Below are 17,386 nucleotides of genomic sequence, written 5' to 3'. Positions count from 1 at the left end.
CCCATTGACCAGAAAATAAAAATCATGGTGATTAAGGGAGTTGGGGTCCTGGGCTGTACTGACTGGTTGATCTTGAATCAGGTCCTGATGTCAACCATGGCGTTTTTCTGTCTAGTTTCATGATGGTGTGACAGGTAGCGCTGATCCACTTTCATGGGCCTGGGGCATAAGACATCTTCAATTTCCAAAAGCAGAGCACACTCTAAATCCAGGCCTTTTCAATTCCTCGTTTCTCATGCTGCAAACAAAAGTGCCATAGGCAGGGGGCGCCCGGTCACGGACTGCCATCTAGCCTCCATCTCCAAGACAATGGGTCTGGGCAGCTGCAGGGCAGGGGCCTGGTGGCAAGCCCCAAGCCAGGATCGCCAAATCCACAGGCAAAAGAGCCCCACGTTAGGCACCAAAATTGTTACCTGACTTAAAGGATCCGTTTGCCCGAGTGCATCAAAGCCCAATAAAACTCGAACAGGAGTTTGCAGCCCAGAAAGTAGACTTCCTCGTTTAAGAAAATGGCACCAAGCCCAGAGACACAGGTAAGCCAGTCCTCTAAACCTGGCTCCAGGGAATACGTGGCTCTTGAGCCCCGTTATGTCCCTGTTTCACTTCAACATTTAAGATAGACCATTTACTTTAGCTCAAAAAAAAAAAAAAAAGATAGACCATTTACTTGGTTTCCAGAGAGAAACATTGCTACGATATTCTTCCCATGTTATGTTTTTCAACATACTGTCACACACACCATCTTCACTTTATCCTCATAGCCACCCAGAGAGGTACTCAGAGGGGTACTACGGGTCTTCCTTGGTGAGAAAACCAGGTTAAAAAGACTTATCTGGGGGAACTGGGTGGAAAAGGTGAAGGGATTCAGAAGTACACATTGGTAGTTACAGAACAGTCACAGGGCCCCGGCTGGTGTGGCTCAGTTGGTTGAGCGTCGTCCTGTGCACCAAAAGGTCACAGGTTTGATTCCCAGTCAGGACACATGCCCAGATTGTGAGTTTGATCCCCAGTCAGGGTCAGGGTGTATGCAGGAGGGAACTGATCGATGTTTCTCTCTTTCTTTCTCCCTTCCTTTCTCTCTAAAGTCAATAAAAACTTTTTTTTTTTAAATAGTCACAGGGATATAAAGTACAGCATAGGAAATAAATACAGTCAATATATTGTAATGATAATGTATGGTGCCAGGTGGATACTTGAAATATCGGGGATCACTCTGTAAAGTATACGCTTTTTCTAACCACTACGCTGGACACCTGAAACTAGCACAAAATTATATTGAATGTAAACTGTAATTGAAAATAAAATTTTTAAAAAAAGACTTATCTGAACTTTCTCTTGTCCCTGTGCCCCCTACAAGAGGATGATGGATGCAGAAGAGATTCTGATGATTGAGTGACCCCTGAGAGAACATTCTCTGTAGGTCAAAAATAATTTCTGCTTAATGCAAAAAGCTGGAGGGGAAAACATCCGGGCATTAGGAAGATACGAGAAATATAATAGATGGGGGCATGAAAGGTAACCTTATCTAGAGCAAAGGCTCTCAACTTCCGAACCAGTGATATTGGGGCCAGAAAATTCTTGGGGGGAGGGGGGCGGGGGCTGTCCTGCTCACTGTATGTAGCTGTATGCAGCTCACTGGCTAGATCCAATAGCATCCCCCATACACAAAATTGTGACGACCCAAAATGTCTCCAGACGTTGCTAATGTGCCTTGGGGAGACAAACTGCCCTCAGCTGAGAGACACTAATGTAGCAGGTCTGCTCTCTGTTTGGGTTTCTTTGGGTGCTTAGAAGAGGAGGAGAAAGTCCTATTGAAAGATAAACTGTGGCCCTAGCCGGTTTGGCTCAGTGGATAGAACGTCGGCCCTCGGACCGAAGGGTCCCAGGTTCAATTCCGGTCAAGGGCATGGACCTCAAGTTGCAGGTTCAATCCCAGGCAGGGCCAAGTACAGGAGGCAACCAATCAATGTGTCTCTCTCCCATCGATGTTTCTCTCTCTCTCTGTTTCTCCCCCTCCCTTCCACACTCTCTCTAAAAATCAACGGAAAAATACCCTCTGGTAAGGATTAACAAACAAAAAGAAAGATAACCTGTTATGTCAAGCAAGCAGAACTATCTCTAACCTGAGAACGCTTCTGTGGCTTTTGCAAGACAGCAGAACGCCAGAGTTCAGTGCCTGACTTCCTTTCAGTGAGTTAACAGGAAAATTCGAATATGGCCGCTGATCTCCCTAACTGGGCAACCGAAGTCCTTTCTATAGCACAGAAGCCAAGGGTTTGCCACTTCAGACATTAGTTTTCCCCATGTCCTTGCCCCTGCCCCACACCAGGGTGGGGCGCGGGTGTTCCTGGGAGGGTCGCCAGGAGTTGGGCATCAGGCTGCTCCAATCTTTCAGGAGATTCCATTCTTTCCTGAACCGGGGATGCTGTTGCTCAGACCTAGCTCCCTGGTAATCTCCTTGTCAATCAGATACCTGCCTTATCTGCTGCTTGTAAATGTTTCCTGCTCCATCAAAATCATCTGATAACCAATATGGAACATTTAAAACAGGAAAAGCAAATCGTTTCAAGTTCACCCCCACAAGTATAGGTGTGTTACCAGCCTGCTGGTAAGGCAAACAGGTTGCAACCTGTGTTATTACAGGATAATTGCAGGCTCTGTAAGCAAATGTTCCGATTTCCCTGCTTCTCCCACAGGTAGGCTTAACAAGAAAACAGACAGGCTTGTTCATTCATTTCTGCAATGCCTTCGTCTACACCAGGAGCCGAAAATGTAAATGAATGAATGTGGCTGTGGGCCAATAAAACTTTATTTACAAAATGAGGCTCAGGATATTGTAATGACTATAGTTTGCGACTATAGTTATAGTAAGTATAGTTTGCAACCCCTGGTCGGCCTAAGCCAGAGAATAGATACTCTGGCTGTTGTATAAGCATAGGGTACATGTAGGGGGGGAGGGGGATCCACAAATTCAAATTCCTACAGGGGCCACGTAGGTAACATAAATAAATAAAAATAGTCCTCTCTCCAGCTTTTGTTCTCCCACACTGGATGCCGGTAAAAGCATGGGTCTTGCAAAATAAGATGGACGACCTGGTCTTGGAGTGTGAGGAGTGGCCTGGCATTCAGCCTGGACGCGGAGAGAGAGCAGGAGGGGCATAGCTCATGCCCATCCGAGGGGAGCACTTACTTCCCCTCGGCTCCAGGGCTGAGGCAGCGAGGCAGGCACGGACCACGGTGCCACCTGACCTGGTACAACTGCTAATACCCTGCCCCTGCCCAGCAAAGGACTTCTGTGGAACTTCCTAGTTTTTTAGACAATGCATGGGCCCAACAAAGTAAGTCCTAGCCCACCCACTTATGACATGTATACACCCTGTACGTGAGGAGGGGTCCCAGGATTTCTCTGCCGTGTCTGATCAAATAGACACCCAAGGCCTTTTTGTACAAGTCTGTTAGCAATTATTTTTAAATCCTTTGATGAGGGAGAGAGGGAGGGAGGGAGGGAGGGAGGGAGGGAGGGAGGGAGGGAGGACCTTCCCAAAGGGCTCTTCAAACTCAAATGACCCAAGAATTAAAGGGAAGATGGTATTTTGCAATCCAGGCCTCATGTCATCTGGGGACAGGGTGCTTGGCAACCTGACCTGCTCCACGAAATGCCAGGAGCACCCCTCCAGGCTTTGGGGCATCCCCTCCAGCAGTCCCAAGAAAAAGCACCTACATGTTTTTAGGGGTGAAACCACTGGACCAAGAGGCATTAAAAATTAATTATAAGCATTCGAATACTTTTCCCCAAAAAAATAAAGAATGTTTTTAAAGCTCTTCTTGAAATTCCCCCCTAAAAGTATTGAAGCCCCAATATATGAAAAATGGGTGAAATGGGCTTCCAAATTAAAAACTCAACCTGCATCTCCACCCGCTAATAAAAAGTCGCTACCAAAAATGGAAAAATACAGGGGTGGAGGGGAGGTTTATAAGGCCAGAATGACTTTCTTTTTACAACACTAGAATACAGAAGAGAAATTAGAGTGAAGCCCTAGCAGGTGTGGCTCAGTGGATAGAGTGTCAGCCCACAGACTGAAGGGTCATGGGTTCGATCCCAGGCCCTGGGGTTGGGGCACAAGCAGGAAGCCACCAATCGATGTGTCTGTCTCACATCAATGTTTCTCTCTCTGTGTCTCTCCCCTCCCTTCCACTCTCTCTAAAAATCAATGGAAAAATATCCTCGGGTGAGGATTAACAACAACAAAAAAAGAAATTAGAGTGAAGGGGGGGAAAGGAAGGAGGTAGAGAACCTTTATACCAAAAATAAGAAGAACCCCAACACCTAAGAGAACCAGAGGCAGAAGGAATGAGCGAAGCAGGCAGGGCATGACACGAAAGGGAAGGTGGGGAGTGCGGAAAACCAGAGCACACAGGCCCTGCGTCGAAGGGGCAGGATCGCCCAGCCGGTGTGGCTCAGAGGTTGGATGTCGACCTGTGACCCAGGAGATCACGGTTCGAGTCCCAGTCAGGGCACATGACCAGGTCTCGATCCCCACTAGAGGGCATGCTGGAGGTGGCTGATCAATGACCTTCTCTCATCATTGATGTTTCTATCTCTCCCTCTCCCTTCTTCTCTAAAATCAATAAAAACATAAAAATATTTTTTAAATAATAAATAAAGGGGCAGGATGTGCTCAGCTCCAACTGTTGTTAGAATTGTCCAAGTTTTATAAGAACTCAGAAATATAAGTTGTTTTCTAAAATCTCATAATCTTCAAATGTTGGTGACTAACAGGAATTACATTATGTTGGTCAAACACAGCATTTATCGACCTACGATTTGGTTTTAATTCCATAATCCTAAAAGAAAGAAAGAGGCCAGGAAAGGGAATGGGAAAGGAAAGTGTCCAGAAGAATTTTTTTTTTAAAGGATTTAAGTTCCTCTTAGGAAAGCAGATTCTGCATGAGAGAAGTTGCCCTTACCATGCAAACTTTATATGCTACACTGAATTACAGAGTCAAGGTCAGCCGTTTCTTCTCTTTACAGCTAGGCTATTCTCTTTTGCCAACTCCTGGCTGTTCAGCCCCAGGGAGTTTTAGAACTGAAAAACAAACCTACAAGCAACCTTATAATGTCCCTAGTCCAAACCCTTATTTTACAAGGTAACTGAGGCTCAGAGATAGGCAGCAACTGCCAAGGTCACACAGCCAGTTCCCCAGGGGCAGGGGGCTAGAAAGAGCCCAGTGTCCAGGTCTGTGACACTTCCCTCCAGTGTCTCCGTCCTGCAAGCTCTTCGCACCAGGACTGAGGATGACGGATTACTCAGGAGCATAATCGCACCCCGTGTGTAGTCACCCATGCTTTGCTATTTTCCACATCCTGAGCACATTCTATATTCATAAGCTCCCACCCTGGGTCAAACTCTGGGGAGACAAGCCAGCAATCGTTGGCTACTTTTCTAAGGCCGATGGTCCAGAGGGGGCCACAGATTGGCAAATATATTAATGTGGTTAGGAGGTTTAAGTGTTAGAGAGATGGTATTAACACAAGGACGGAGAAGGGAGAGAATAAGCATGAGCTGTCCAAGTTGGCCAGCTTCCAGAAAGAGAGATGGGATCTAATTCTTAAAGGACAGGGGTAAGGGCTCGGAGAGGGAGAGGGAGAGGGCTCGGAGAGGGAGAGGGAGAGGGAGAGGGAGAGGGAGAGGGAGAGGGAGAGGGAGAGGGAGAGGGAGAAGAAGAGGGAGAGGGAGAGGGAGAGGGAGAGGGAGAGGGCTCAGAGAGGGAGAGGGAGAGGGCTCAGAGAGGGAGAGGGAGAGGGCTCAGAGAGGGAGAGGGAGAGGGAGAGGGCTCAGAGAGGGAGAGGGAGAGGGAGAGGGCTGGGAGAGGGAGAGGGAGAGGGAGAGGGAGAGGGAGAGGGAGAGGGAGAGGGAGAGGGAGAGGGAGAGGGAGAGGGAGAGGGAGAGAAGGAATGTGGACACACAGGGAGGAGGCGCAAGGAGGGGACAATATCTGCTTCATGATTTATGGGCAGCTGGTGAGAAAGTGTTGCCCAGGAACTTAATGGCCGGCTAAGTTAAGGTTTGGGGATTATCTGTGGCCTTCATACTTCTTTCTTAGTCTTTAATCTCAACAGCTATGGTAGCTCCTGGGTGACAGGAGACCTAAGCTCAAAGGCAGCTTCTTCCTCGCTCTGAGGCCTGGAGGAGGCACCCTGACCTCTCCAAGCCTCTGTGTTTTCATCTGTGAAATGGAGATAATGACAGCCCTTACCCAAAGGGCTATTATAAGCATTAACATAGACACCTGGAAATGGGACGGGGGGGGGGGGGGGGGTCGGGGGATGTGAAACTACAATGTCATATGATAGCACAGTGTAAGCACTGCTTTTAGTTTCATTATTACCAACACTATTATCTATGTCTTTCACACTGCGATTCCCCCACCCCCCAGAAATTTATTTCAGACCCACCAGTTTCGTCTCCTAATACGATTTAGCCCTGTACAGTCCAACACGGTAGCTATAAGCCAGAGAGCCACTTAAATTTAAACTAGAAATTCAGTTCCTTGGTTACATTTGCCAGTGGCCCCTGTGACTATCACACTGCACAACAGCACAGGCCTCGGGCATCTCTAGAGCTGCTGTTGTAGTTGTGTGCTTATGCTGTTTAGTGTAGAGCCTGGCTTAATTGTTGTTATTGTTATTATTATTATTATTTATGTCACTTGGCTCAATTCATCTTCACCACCTTAGGAAATCAATAGTAGCGGTGTCATCATCCCCATTTCAGTAGGTGGGAAAACGAGGTACACAGCCACAGAGCAAAAAGCAGAGCTGGCGTTTCGCTATATAATTTGAGAATGAAAATAGATTCATGTGCAGAAACATTTAGCCGCTGCTAGGTCTCTTCCCGTGAAAGCAATAATCTTGTTTCCTTCAACCCCAAATCCCCAGAGCCCACTCCGGCACTCCGTAACGCAGGAAATGCATGAATACATCCGAGGGCTCCTTACTTAAGTGGTACCAGAACCACGGGTCATCCTGCCCCCTCCAGTGTCAGGAGATTTGGCCTCACGATCCACTAAAGCATCTCTCTCTCTCTCTCTCTCTCTCTCTTTTTTTTTTTTTTTAATCAGAAATATATCTAGCATCAGGTCATTTTAAAGCAGGTTTCCTTAGTATGATCCAAGATGGCAAACAGATGTTCCTATTTAGTTGACTGGCCCTGGCTGCCCAGGGAGGGTGGGGTCTGCCGTCCAGGTCTCTGCACAGTGAGAAGGAATGGTGACTAATTGCCAGTCTACCGTGAGCAGTGGGTGGGGAGAGCAGCTGTCCCTCACCACTGACCCAAGCCCATTATTTTACCGATGAGAAAACTGAGACCAGAAGGGAGCATGGCTCAGCCATACAAACACCTCCAGGCGGAGGCGAGAGCCATCCTGCTGACGTGGCCCAGGAGGAAAATACCATCCGGCCACATGGGGGAACCTTCCTAAAGGATGAAACCGAAACCCCAAAAAAAGCCCCAAACCCTAAAGCTGCACAGTATCTTTGTCTCCTCTGGATGACTGCCCTGTCCCCAGAACAGATCTGAAACCCCACCACACATTTCCACACCGGCCCGTTCTGAGCTGCCCTGCTCTGCCCTACGCCAACGACAGCCAGTCTGGCAGGTTGCTAAGTGCCAGGAACACCGGCTCTTAAAGGACCCCGAGAGCTGCCGTGCTTCTCACGCCAGCCTTGGTCCCACTGTGCGGACGCCGTTCCGGTGGCCCTTTACCTGCTCCTTGTTGTTACTGTTCAGTAAGCCGGGTTTCTTTTTCTTTTTAATGGGGCTGGTTGACGTGTCCTGGGGCGAGTGGCCATTGGAAGAATGCGGAGGGCTGGGGAACTTTCTTTTCGGGGCTGTTCTGTCGGTGGAGCCAGGATCTGGAAGAGACACACAGGACCACACATTTTAAAGCGGTCGGGGAGGCCTTGGCCTCCTCGGGGAGGGGGTGGGGAGGACACAACCCATTTCGTCTCAGTGTTCCTCCTCCTCAGAGTACACCCCCTTTCTGTTACCTATCTCAGATGTCGGATGGTCTTTCTGTGGCCTGCATAACATTTTTTTTTTAATATTTCTTTATTGGTTTCAGAGAGGAAGGGAGAGGGATAGAGAGATAGAAACATCAATGATGAGAGAGAATCATTGATCGGCCGCTTCCTGCACGCCCCCCACTGGGGACCGAGCCCACAACCAGGGCATGTGCCCCTGGCCGGAATCGAACCTGGGACCCTTCAGTCCGCAGGCCGAAGCTCTATCCACTGAGCCAAACCAGCCAGGGCATGCATAACATTTTTGTAACAAATTTAACTCACTACCAAAATGTAAAAATTGGGAGACTCTACAAAATAACTTAGACTTGTGGCTTCTATTAAAAAGAAACAGATCAGGACCTTCCTTCCATGGCCTTAGGGCAACAGATATAGATCCGAATACCAGCTAGCCATTTTGACATGAAAGGGTGCCCTCCATGTTGCCACAATCCCCACCCTTCCCTACTGGATCTCTGATGACGAGGCTATGACCCAGCTACCACAAGTCGTCACACAGGCACCGGTATCGTCCTTTACCCCAAAGAAATATTTCTTCTCCACATCCGTTCCTGATGGCAAAAGCAGGAAACCATGCAAGATAGATCAGGAAGGCCACACATTTAAGAAAGCAAAAGCAAGCATCCTTCTTTATGGAAGACAACATTTATTCATGTTTATCAGGCAAACCACGTGTAACTACGCAAAAAATACATATAACCCACCCACCAGAAAGTCCTCATGGCTCAGCCACTGTTGGGGATTATGTTTGCAACGCTCCTCCGAAGAGACCAGCACAAGTTACCTTCTCGCTGAGTCTCATCTGTGGAATGCTAACCTCACCTTTGTCAATCCATCCTTTTCTATTTTAATTCTTCCAGAATCTCGTTTAAACCGATATACTTCCACCACCATCCAATCTTCACCTGCAAGACTGTGAATCCCTTCCACGCCCGGTACCTGTCTTGTTAGCTCAGGGGTGATATAAGGGCCAGCCTGGCGCACCTCGCGTGCTGAGAAATGAAAGCTACAGGCAGCAGAAGAGGAAAGAGCTCTGCACAGAGTACAGGTGATGGGATGGAACGGGACGGGGATCCAGAAAGATGGTTATCCCCAAAGACAGCCCGAGGACGTTCCTCCTCCAGGTGTAACTCTCGGGCGCATCCCAGCACGCAGGGGGCACCCCGTGTCACCATCCTCCGTGTCTGGACAGGAGTCGCCGGGGGCAGATTAACAGGGTCCAGCAGGACCACACGCAAGGCCTCCCGATGGTTTTCTTTGGTCTGAAAGGCGGAGCCGCTTGCGGCAGGCTCGCAAAGCAAGACAATGACCTGCTGTGACCAAGCCCAGTCCCTGCTTTGGAAGTCTCCAGTCCCACCAGACAGGCCTCAGGGAAATCCGGAACCGATGTCCAGGGTCTTTCGCTGAGACACAGCCCTGAGAGGAAATTCAACGCTAACCTTGAGGGAGAACAGACCCCGGAGTTCAGGGGTTCATCCCACAGACATCAAAATGGAGGCCTGGAGAGCCCCACGGGTGGGCCCACAGCACACAAGAGCTAGTGAGGGAGAAAACTCACTCCAGACGTGCAGCCTGGGGTTGGCACATTCCCCAAAGAAGGCTTCCCCTTGCCGCAGGGATCCTCACCCTACGCCACCATCAAAACTCGCCCTTCCTCACACAAAGTCTTGGACCCAACAGTCCCCTCCTGGAAACCCAGTCTGCACAGTCACAGAGGAACAAAGCCCCCACAAGGGGGCTCCACACGGCGCTGTGCGCTGCCTCTAAGACTGGAACCGACTTCCGGGCCCACAAATAGAGGGCGGGCCTGCTCATCCTCTCCAGCCACAGCGGGCTGTTCTGCAGCCCCGAGAGGCATGAGGCACCTCTGCGTGGACTGATGCTTGACGATCCCCAGCTTCTGCATCCAGTTTTAAAAAGCAATACATGTTAGCACCATTAACAGACCAACACACATGCCCCCACCCCAAAGTAATACATGTAGTATCTCCCTGTGTGCATAAGCCTAGGACAGTGGTCGGCAAACTCATTAGTCCACAGAGCCAAATATCAACAGTACGATGATTGAAATTTCTTTTGAGAGCCAAATTTTTTAAACTAGATAGGTAGGTACATTGTTATTAACTTAATTAGGGTACTCCTAAGCTGGCCTTTGCTAAAAACTCAAGGGGCCAAAGAGCTGCATGTGGCTCGCGAGCCGAAGTTTGCCAACCACTGGCCTAGGCTATTCCTGGATGAACACGGAAGTACAACAGAGTTCTAAATGGGGACTGGTGTTTGCCTCAGGAGAGAAGAACCTGCTTGGGTGTGGAAAAGGGACTGTTTTTCATTGTGTAACCCTTGTGTATGGTATTTACCATGTGCCTGGACAACTTTGTCAAAATAAGATAATGAAATATTTAGGAGGTTCAATTTCACATTTTTTTTAAAAAAAACCCTAGCTGGTTTGGCTCAGTGGATAGAGCGTCTGCCTGCGGACTGAGGGTCCCAGTTCAATTCCGGTCAAGGGCACATGTGCGGGTTGCGGGCTTGATCCCCAGTAGGGGACATGCATGAGGCAGCTGGTTAATGATTCATTCTCATCATAGCTGTTTCTATCTCTCTCTCTCCTTCTCCCTTCCTCTTTGAAATCAATAAAGATATATTTTAAAAAAAAAAAAGCAGCAGGTGCAAACCAAAGCCAGTAATGAGCGGATGATAGAGGCCTGACTCAGAATAAAAAACATCACCATACGGACAAAGTTGGGGCTGATCAAAGGAAGGTAGGTGTTTGCAATTTCTTCTACGCAGACCTGGTAAGTCCAGTATCTTTGCTCAGGTGTCAGAGTGGGGGTTTTTAAGAAAGGTGTTTTGGGAACTCCCAGGAGATGTGTTCCAGAAGAAATGGCGTGCTGGCCAGGCAGAAACCGAAAGCAAGTGGACCAAGGTTTTGATTTTGTATGTGTTGCTCCGTTTGTGGGTAAATTTTAAAGGAAGATAGTACCTGAGGAAAGACACACCAACGGGAAAACTAGGGCATGCTGGGGAGAAATTAAGGAGTATCTTTCGATGTTTCTCAGTGGAGCACTCACTACTGAATTTTGGAAGGGACAGCACTTCCTCATCCCAAGAACCACCTCGGCCCCCTCCCACTCAAAGACATCAGGCCTCCCTAACACTGACAACAAAAAGTGCCCCCACACACGCCCAGGAGCTACAGCTGAGCGGGAACAGGGGCGGCCCCGCCCACACGCAGCCAGCCTTTGAAGCCAGGAAGAGCACGGACTCCCTCCAGAGTTCAGGAGCCTCCTCCTTGGGCAGTTCCCCACCTGAGGCCGAGAGCCCAGCACGATGGCTCCCAGTATGTACGAAGTCCCGGGCTAGCAGCAGTGGCTTTCACTTGGGCATTTACTAGAAACGCCCATTCTCATGCCAGAGCTACAGAATCAGAAGCTCTAGGAGAGGGCCCGATCGTCCGTGGAGGATTCGGATGCATGCTGGTTTGAGATGCTTTTGCGTGTGTGTTTGGGGGATGGACTCCGAGTTCTCAAGCCTAGAAAAGTCTGATACATGCCTCTCCTTCCCACCCACGGCTGGCTACCTGTGGGCTGGTTCAGGACTAAGGAAACAGAAGTCATGGGAGGAGGCCTGGGAGGAAATAAAGACAGCTCAACAGGAGATAACCTCAGGCAAGTCTCTAGTTCTCAGGGCCCCAGGCCACACTTGTAAAATGGGAGGAGAGGAGAGAAAGTAGTCAGGCCAGAACTTCTTACCCGGAGCCCACGAACGTGCTCCAGGAACCCATGATCCATGATCCGTGGGTCACAGTTGTATACGTGGTTGCAATTTCCTGGGAAGAAGGGCCATGCCTGCTTCACCTTCTCAAAGGTGTCATCAGCAGTAAAGATTAAAAAGTACAAGACTAGGCCCTGGCCAGTGTTGCTAAGTGGTTAGAGCATCAGCCAGAAGAGTCCTGGGTTCAACTCTTAGTCGGGGCCCCTGTGGGAAGCTACCAGTAAATACGGCTCTCTCACAAAGATGTTTCTCTCTTTTTTCTCTCTCCCCCTCCCTCCCTCCCACTCTCTCTGAAAAAGCAATGGAAAAGGTATCCCCAGGTGAGGATTAACAAGACAAAACAAAACAAAGTACAGGGTAGCCCCTGGCCTGGTAGCTCAGTTGGATAGAGCATCCTCCCAATACACCAAGGCTGCAGGTTCAATCCCCAGTCAGGGTACATAGAACAATCAACCAACGAATGCATAAATAAGTGGAACAACAAATCGATGCATCTCTGACTCCCCACCCCTCCTTCTAAATAAATAAATAAATAAATAGGAGTACGGGGCCAGAGGATCTTAAAGTCCTTTTGACTTTCCAAATTCTTTAATTCCATGGGAAAAGGGGGGACCATCTCTCGAGAGTAAATACACCCATAAACAATTTACAGCTAAGCAGCCCATCGGAAACAGAAGGGGAAACCAGGGACCTGTTTGGCAAGAGGAGGGGTCTCACCCAAGACTGCCCACACCTCAAAGGATCCCAACCTTCTAGTCTCAGCAAACCCATCAAGACCTCAATTCTGGTTACAAACACACTGACTCCCTCCGGAGTTAATGAGACTTCAGCGGCTGCATCCAAAGGGTAGAAAGTTAATAGGTTCCAAACAACAGGCACATCTATCAACAGCAACAGCTTTCAATGAAGGCTCTTAGGGAGAAAAATTGGGCAATGGTGGCCTTCAGAGGTATGAGACAGCAGGGCAGCACGCCGACATAAAACCTGCCCGCTCCAGGGGGGGCAGGCCTCTGGTGGTGATAAGATGGTGGGTGCTGCAGACCTTGCTGTAGTCATGGCAACAAAGCTGCCTTTAAGGACCTTTTCCAGAAAGCTGAGTCAAGTATTTTTTTTCCCCCTCTTTAATGATTTAATTCTGATGGGGATGTATTGCTAAACGCATCTCATCTCTAAACTTGGAACGATGACAAACAGCCTCTGGAGACTGAATCACCAGGGAAGCGGCTCACCCTTGATCTGAAAGACCTTTCGGGGAGGTAGCAGGACCTTGTGATTCCACAGGGCTGGCCCGCCAGCAGCCCTCTGCTTCCCCCCCCACCCCACCCCCCGCTCCCCAAAATAAGCCCGGTTCTGAAGGAGTTAATGTGGGCGAGCGAGGAACGCTGCCGGGAGGAAAAGGACAGAGCAGTGACTCAGGGAAACAGCTTGGCACGAGCAGGAAGCAGCAGAATTTCCCCCCTCCCTGTGACATTTCACTGAAATCTTAATAATATGGGGAGGTCTATGGGTATTAGGAACCAAGCATGTAATTAGATGGCTCCCGAACTGGTGTCTTGTGCGCCGCCAGAAATAATCCCGCTCAGCACTTCCTAGATGTCCCTTGACTTCGGGACGCCTTACCTCAGGATAACCAGGCCTCTTAGCTTCCCTGAGCCACAGCATTAGCAGCTAAGACTTCCTTTTATGACATACAGCGTACCAGGCAGTGTTCAAAATGCCTTTCGTGTCCTCCCCCCGCAGTCATCGCCCCCACGATCACACAAGTGGCGGGGCTGGGATTTGGACCCGGGCAGCATGACCCCCGAGGCCCACGCATGGCCTCACGCCAGAGAGAGGCTTGTCTCAGCTCTGCAGCAAGACGACTTCCTAATTCAGGGTCTACGTTTTAAGAGCACGCTGTCCTTTTTGCCTTTTTCTTTCTCCACTGCAGATGGTGGTATGGGGAGGAGGGCGGCGGCGGAGGGAAGTTCAATAAGGAGCTCCAGGAATTAACTGGGAGAAAGGTGGAAAATCGTGTTTGTCCCTCGTTGATGGTCTCTCAAAGGCAGTCAGCCCCCAGGAAGCACATTCACCTCCCCATCTCCCAGCGGTGGCACGCCAGAGCCTGGCCTATGCCACAAAATAGGCTGGGGGGGATCTCCACGGCCACCTCCCCTCCCCTGACACTCCGTTCCCATCCCCATCCAGGCCTCCCAGACAGGCCTGCACCCCACCCCCACCCACATCCGGAGCCTGAGTCACAGCGCTCGCCATTCCCCAAAGCCTAGGAAATGACACATCATTACAGGGAATTGTGTCCTCCAGAGAAAGGGCCACAGCTGAAAGGCGGGGTGCTTCCCCACAAGGACCAGCCCTGTGGTGTGTTTTTGTGGGTGTTAAATTTCCATAATGATGTCGACAGCAAGGCCTACTGGGGCCTGAACGAAAAGAAAAGAGACACTGGTCAACAGGCATCATGGGCCACAGAAGGATGGTGACCAACCGTTGGCTGGCCAGAGATGGACAGATTCGGGCAAACCAGGAGGAGTTGGTCGCCCTCCATGGAAGTCAGGGGACACATACTCTGACAGGCCTGATCTGGGTGATGTTGACAGGGTGCCACAGGGGCCGGGGGCCTAGTCCTGCTGCTGCCCACAGTGTGGCCTTAAGAAAACCACTTAGCCTCTTTGCTTCCTCCTTCGGTAAGGTGGACATCACAGTACCCAGTGGGGTGCTAAAGAGCTAAATGAGTTAATTCATGTGAAGCTCTTAGTGTAATACCTGGCAAAGAGCATGCACTCAGTAAAAGGTAGCTTTTTTTTTTTTTAAATCAACCATCATTCCTCCTCCTCTTCTTCCTCCTCTCCTACCACCCTTCCCCAAAAGCAGAGTTTGGTTTCTGTTGAATTGATGCCCCAGGTTCAAAGGTATAGAAACGCCAAGCTACAAAGTGGAGACCGGAATCAACCCAGGACCTTGTGGTTGACTGTGAAAAGTCCAGGTGTCCTGGGGTAACGGCGAAGGCAGGGTCCGAGGCACAGGCCTGCTCTGGCTCGGCACCGAGCGCAATGGCCAGCCCTCACCAGGGCCTACTTCAAACATGACCACACGCCTTTCTCCGAAACAGCAAAGCAGAGAGCCTAGTTAATCATTTCAAAGCGCTTCCCAAAGACACAGAGCAGGTACCCAGACAGACCTCCCTCCCCAGGAATCTTCGGCCCTCTCCAGCCAGTAATTACATCATCATGAAACAAAAGCCCTGAACTTCCCTCCAGGCCCAGAACAGAAATGAGAAATCAGAAGCAAGGGGTGGGGGAGGGGCATATTTTTCTCTTAACGTAGAGAATGCCCGAGTCATGAAGAAGACCAGCAAAAATAACTCTCCACCCTATCGCCTGCTCACACAGAGTATCTCCTAGACACACAGAACCTTGGAGACAAGGCCAAGGCCACGGCCTCCTTCAGGAAGGCTGCTCTCTGGCCCAAGCCAGGCTTCTAAAGGGTCCTCCGTCCACACGTGAGTGTGAACTTCTCATCCAGGTCAGGAAAAGGGGGGCTGGGAAAGAAAGGAGGCCGTGGAAGGAAAGGCTCCTTCTCAACGTGGATTTGTAAATGTCCATCTCCCAGGAACCCCAGGAACCTGGGAGGCAAGGCAGGCGAAGGGCAGGTAACCGTGGCAGAGGGGCGCTTACCTGCCATTGAGAAAGCTCTGCTGCTCAGAGGGTCTAGCCTCTCTTTTAAAGCGAACAGAAGCTCACACACCGCAGACATTCCTGCTTCCGGATCCTCAGCAGCCTCTCCCAGGGGGAGGAGGAAGAAGCAGTGAGGACAGGCTAAGAGTCACCACTTAACCAGGCCAGCCCTGGCCTCGTACGCACGGGTCTCCCAACGGGGCAAGGACACCCTCACCTCTCGGCAATCAGGCATGTAGGGGCAGGGCAACGTGCCTCCGCGTCCCGGGCTTTCCGCTCTCATTTATCACCCCGGACAGACAGCAGCTCCACTGAGCACAACACTGAACGTCTCCGACACGGCACGGAAGAGCTAGTATTTCCCGGGTGTAATAAAGACAACTTGCATTTGTATAGCAGGGGCGAGTGTGGTGGTTTGTAAAGGTGTTTTTAGTTTTTTTAATAGTTTATTGTTTCATTATCTTTAGTTCTGATGTACCTCTCCTAGAAATGAGAAAACCATCTTCCCACTATTTATGCAGTGGCAGGGCCTCTGTCTGTCACTCCCTGTCTCTCCCTGTCTGATTCTCATTCTCTCCCTCTCCCTCCCTCTCCCTCCCTATCCCTCCCTCTCCCTCTCTTTCCCTCTCTCTCCCTCTCTCTCTCTCTCTAATGAAGAAATGGTGATTAAAGGGCACATTCATATGTAAAAGGTGAACTAGCAAACCCTCCTGGCAGGACAGAAATTGCTTCACTCTAGGGAAAAGAGGCTGATTTACAAATGAATTCACTGTTTAGCCCTCAACAACTAGAGGCAATTGCAACCACCACAGCCCTCTCTCCCCCTCAGCTGGGACCAGGCCTTCTGGAAAAAACGACAACATCTCAACAGGAATTTCCTGATTGGAGAATGCCAAGCTTTTTCAAAATTTGCAAAGAGCAGGGAGGCAGGACTCAACTCCCTACAAGAAGCCACGGCACCCCCCCCCCCAACCCCTTCCGCAGGCCCAGGCCCCAAAGGCTGCGTCCCTCGTGTGTACAGACGAGGGCCCTTAAAACCGCCAAACCACCACAAAGAAAATGTGGAATAACCGGTTGCCTTCGGCCTTTGCATCACAGCTGGCTGAGGCAGTTTTGGCAGGAGGAGCTGGTTCTGCATTATTTATCCAGGCGGCAGAGGCTTGGTGGGCCCCGCCCTCCAGCCCAGATCAGGTTCTAGAAAGCTCAGGTGCAGGTCGGTGGCCTGCAAATTGCAACGGGGGAATTGCAGCGTCACAGGGCCAATTCAGAAACAAAAAACAAACTCCGGCTGGCAGCAGCTGAAGCCGAGAAGTGGGCTGCGAGCAAAAAAAGGGAAATGCAGAGGCTCCAGGAAGGGGCAGATGAAGAAAGAGGTGTGGCTAATGACCAGGCATCGTTCCCCACTTGTCCTGGGTGCGGGTCTGGCCTAAAGCCACCTTAGTAACAAGAACAAGAAACTTCTCTAAGACACCGGGGAGAAGGGACAGGCCCTCCACAGGCACCTCGTCATGTTCCTTTGGGGAAGCAAAGATTTCAGACCCACAGTCCCAGCCACATTCCACGGGTCAAAAAGATGCCTATCCTCACCCAGTATCAGTGGGGGGCTCTAAGAATGTGTCCTGTGGCCCACAGATCCAGAAATGCCCAGAAGGGCGGTCAGCATAGCCACTGCTGCTCGCCTTGTGGAAGCCAAAGATGGGGAGCAATTTCAATGTCATCCAGAGGGGCCTGAGGTGCAGAAACTCACGAGGCAGCCATAGAATGGAATAAAAAGGGAACCCCGTCTTTATGTCGTGCACAGAACAAAACCCAAGTGAAAAAAGGCAGCATGCCCTCGCTGGTTTGGCTCAGTGGGTAG

At 50.1% G+C, this 17,386-nt stretch overlaps 1 protein-coding gene across 17 annotated transcripts in view; it reads right to left on the bottom strand.

Moving 5' to 3' along the window:
• The window catches only part of ZMYND8 (zinc finger MYND-type containing 8), a 113,642-nt gene that overhangs the window by 69,611 nt on the left and 26,645 nt on the right, over window positions 1-17,386 (bottom strand). For 16 of the 17 annotated variants that reach the window (XM_079785053.1, XM_079785050.1, XM_079785061.1 and 13 more), the window contains one exon: window positions 7,767-7,915. In XM_079785053.1, the coding sequence (XP_079641179.1) occupies window positions 7,767-7,915 (149 nt within the window). Of the gene's footprint in view, window positions 1-7,766; window positions 7,916-15,528; window positions 16,029-17,386 lie in introns of those variants that run through there. The other variant, XM_079785062.1, reaches the window with a different exon arrangement.

Source organism: Cnephaeus nilssonii, assembly GCF_951640355.1.
Source record: "Cnephaeus nilssonii genome assembly, chromosome: 11".
Taxonomy (NCBI): Eukaryota; Metazoa; Chordata; class Mammalia; order Chiroptera; family Vespertilionidae; genus Cnephaeus; species Cnephaeus nilssonii.
This window is presented reverse-complemented; position numbering and strand designations above follow the sequence as displayed.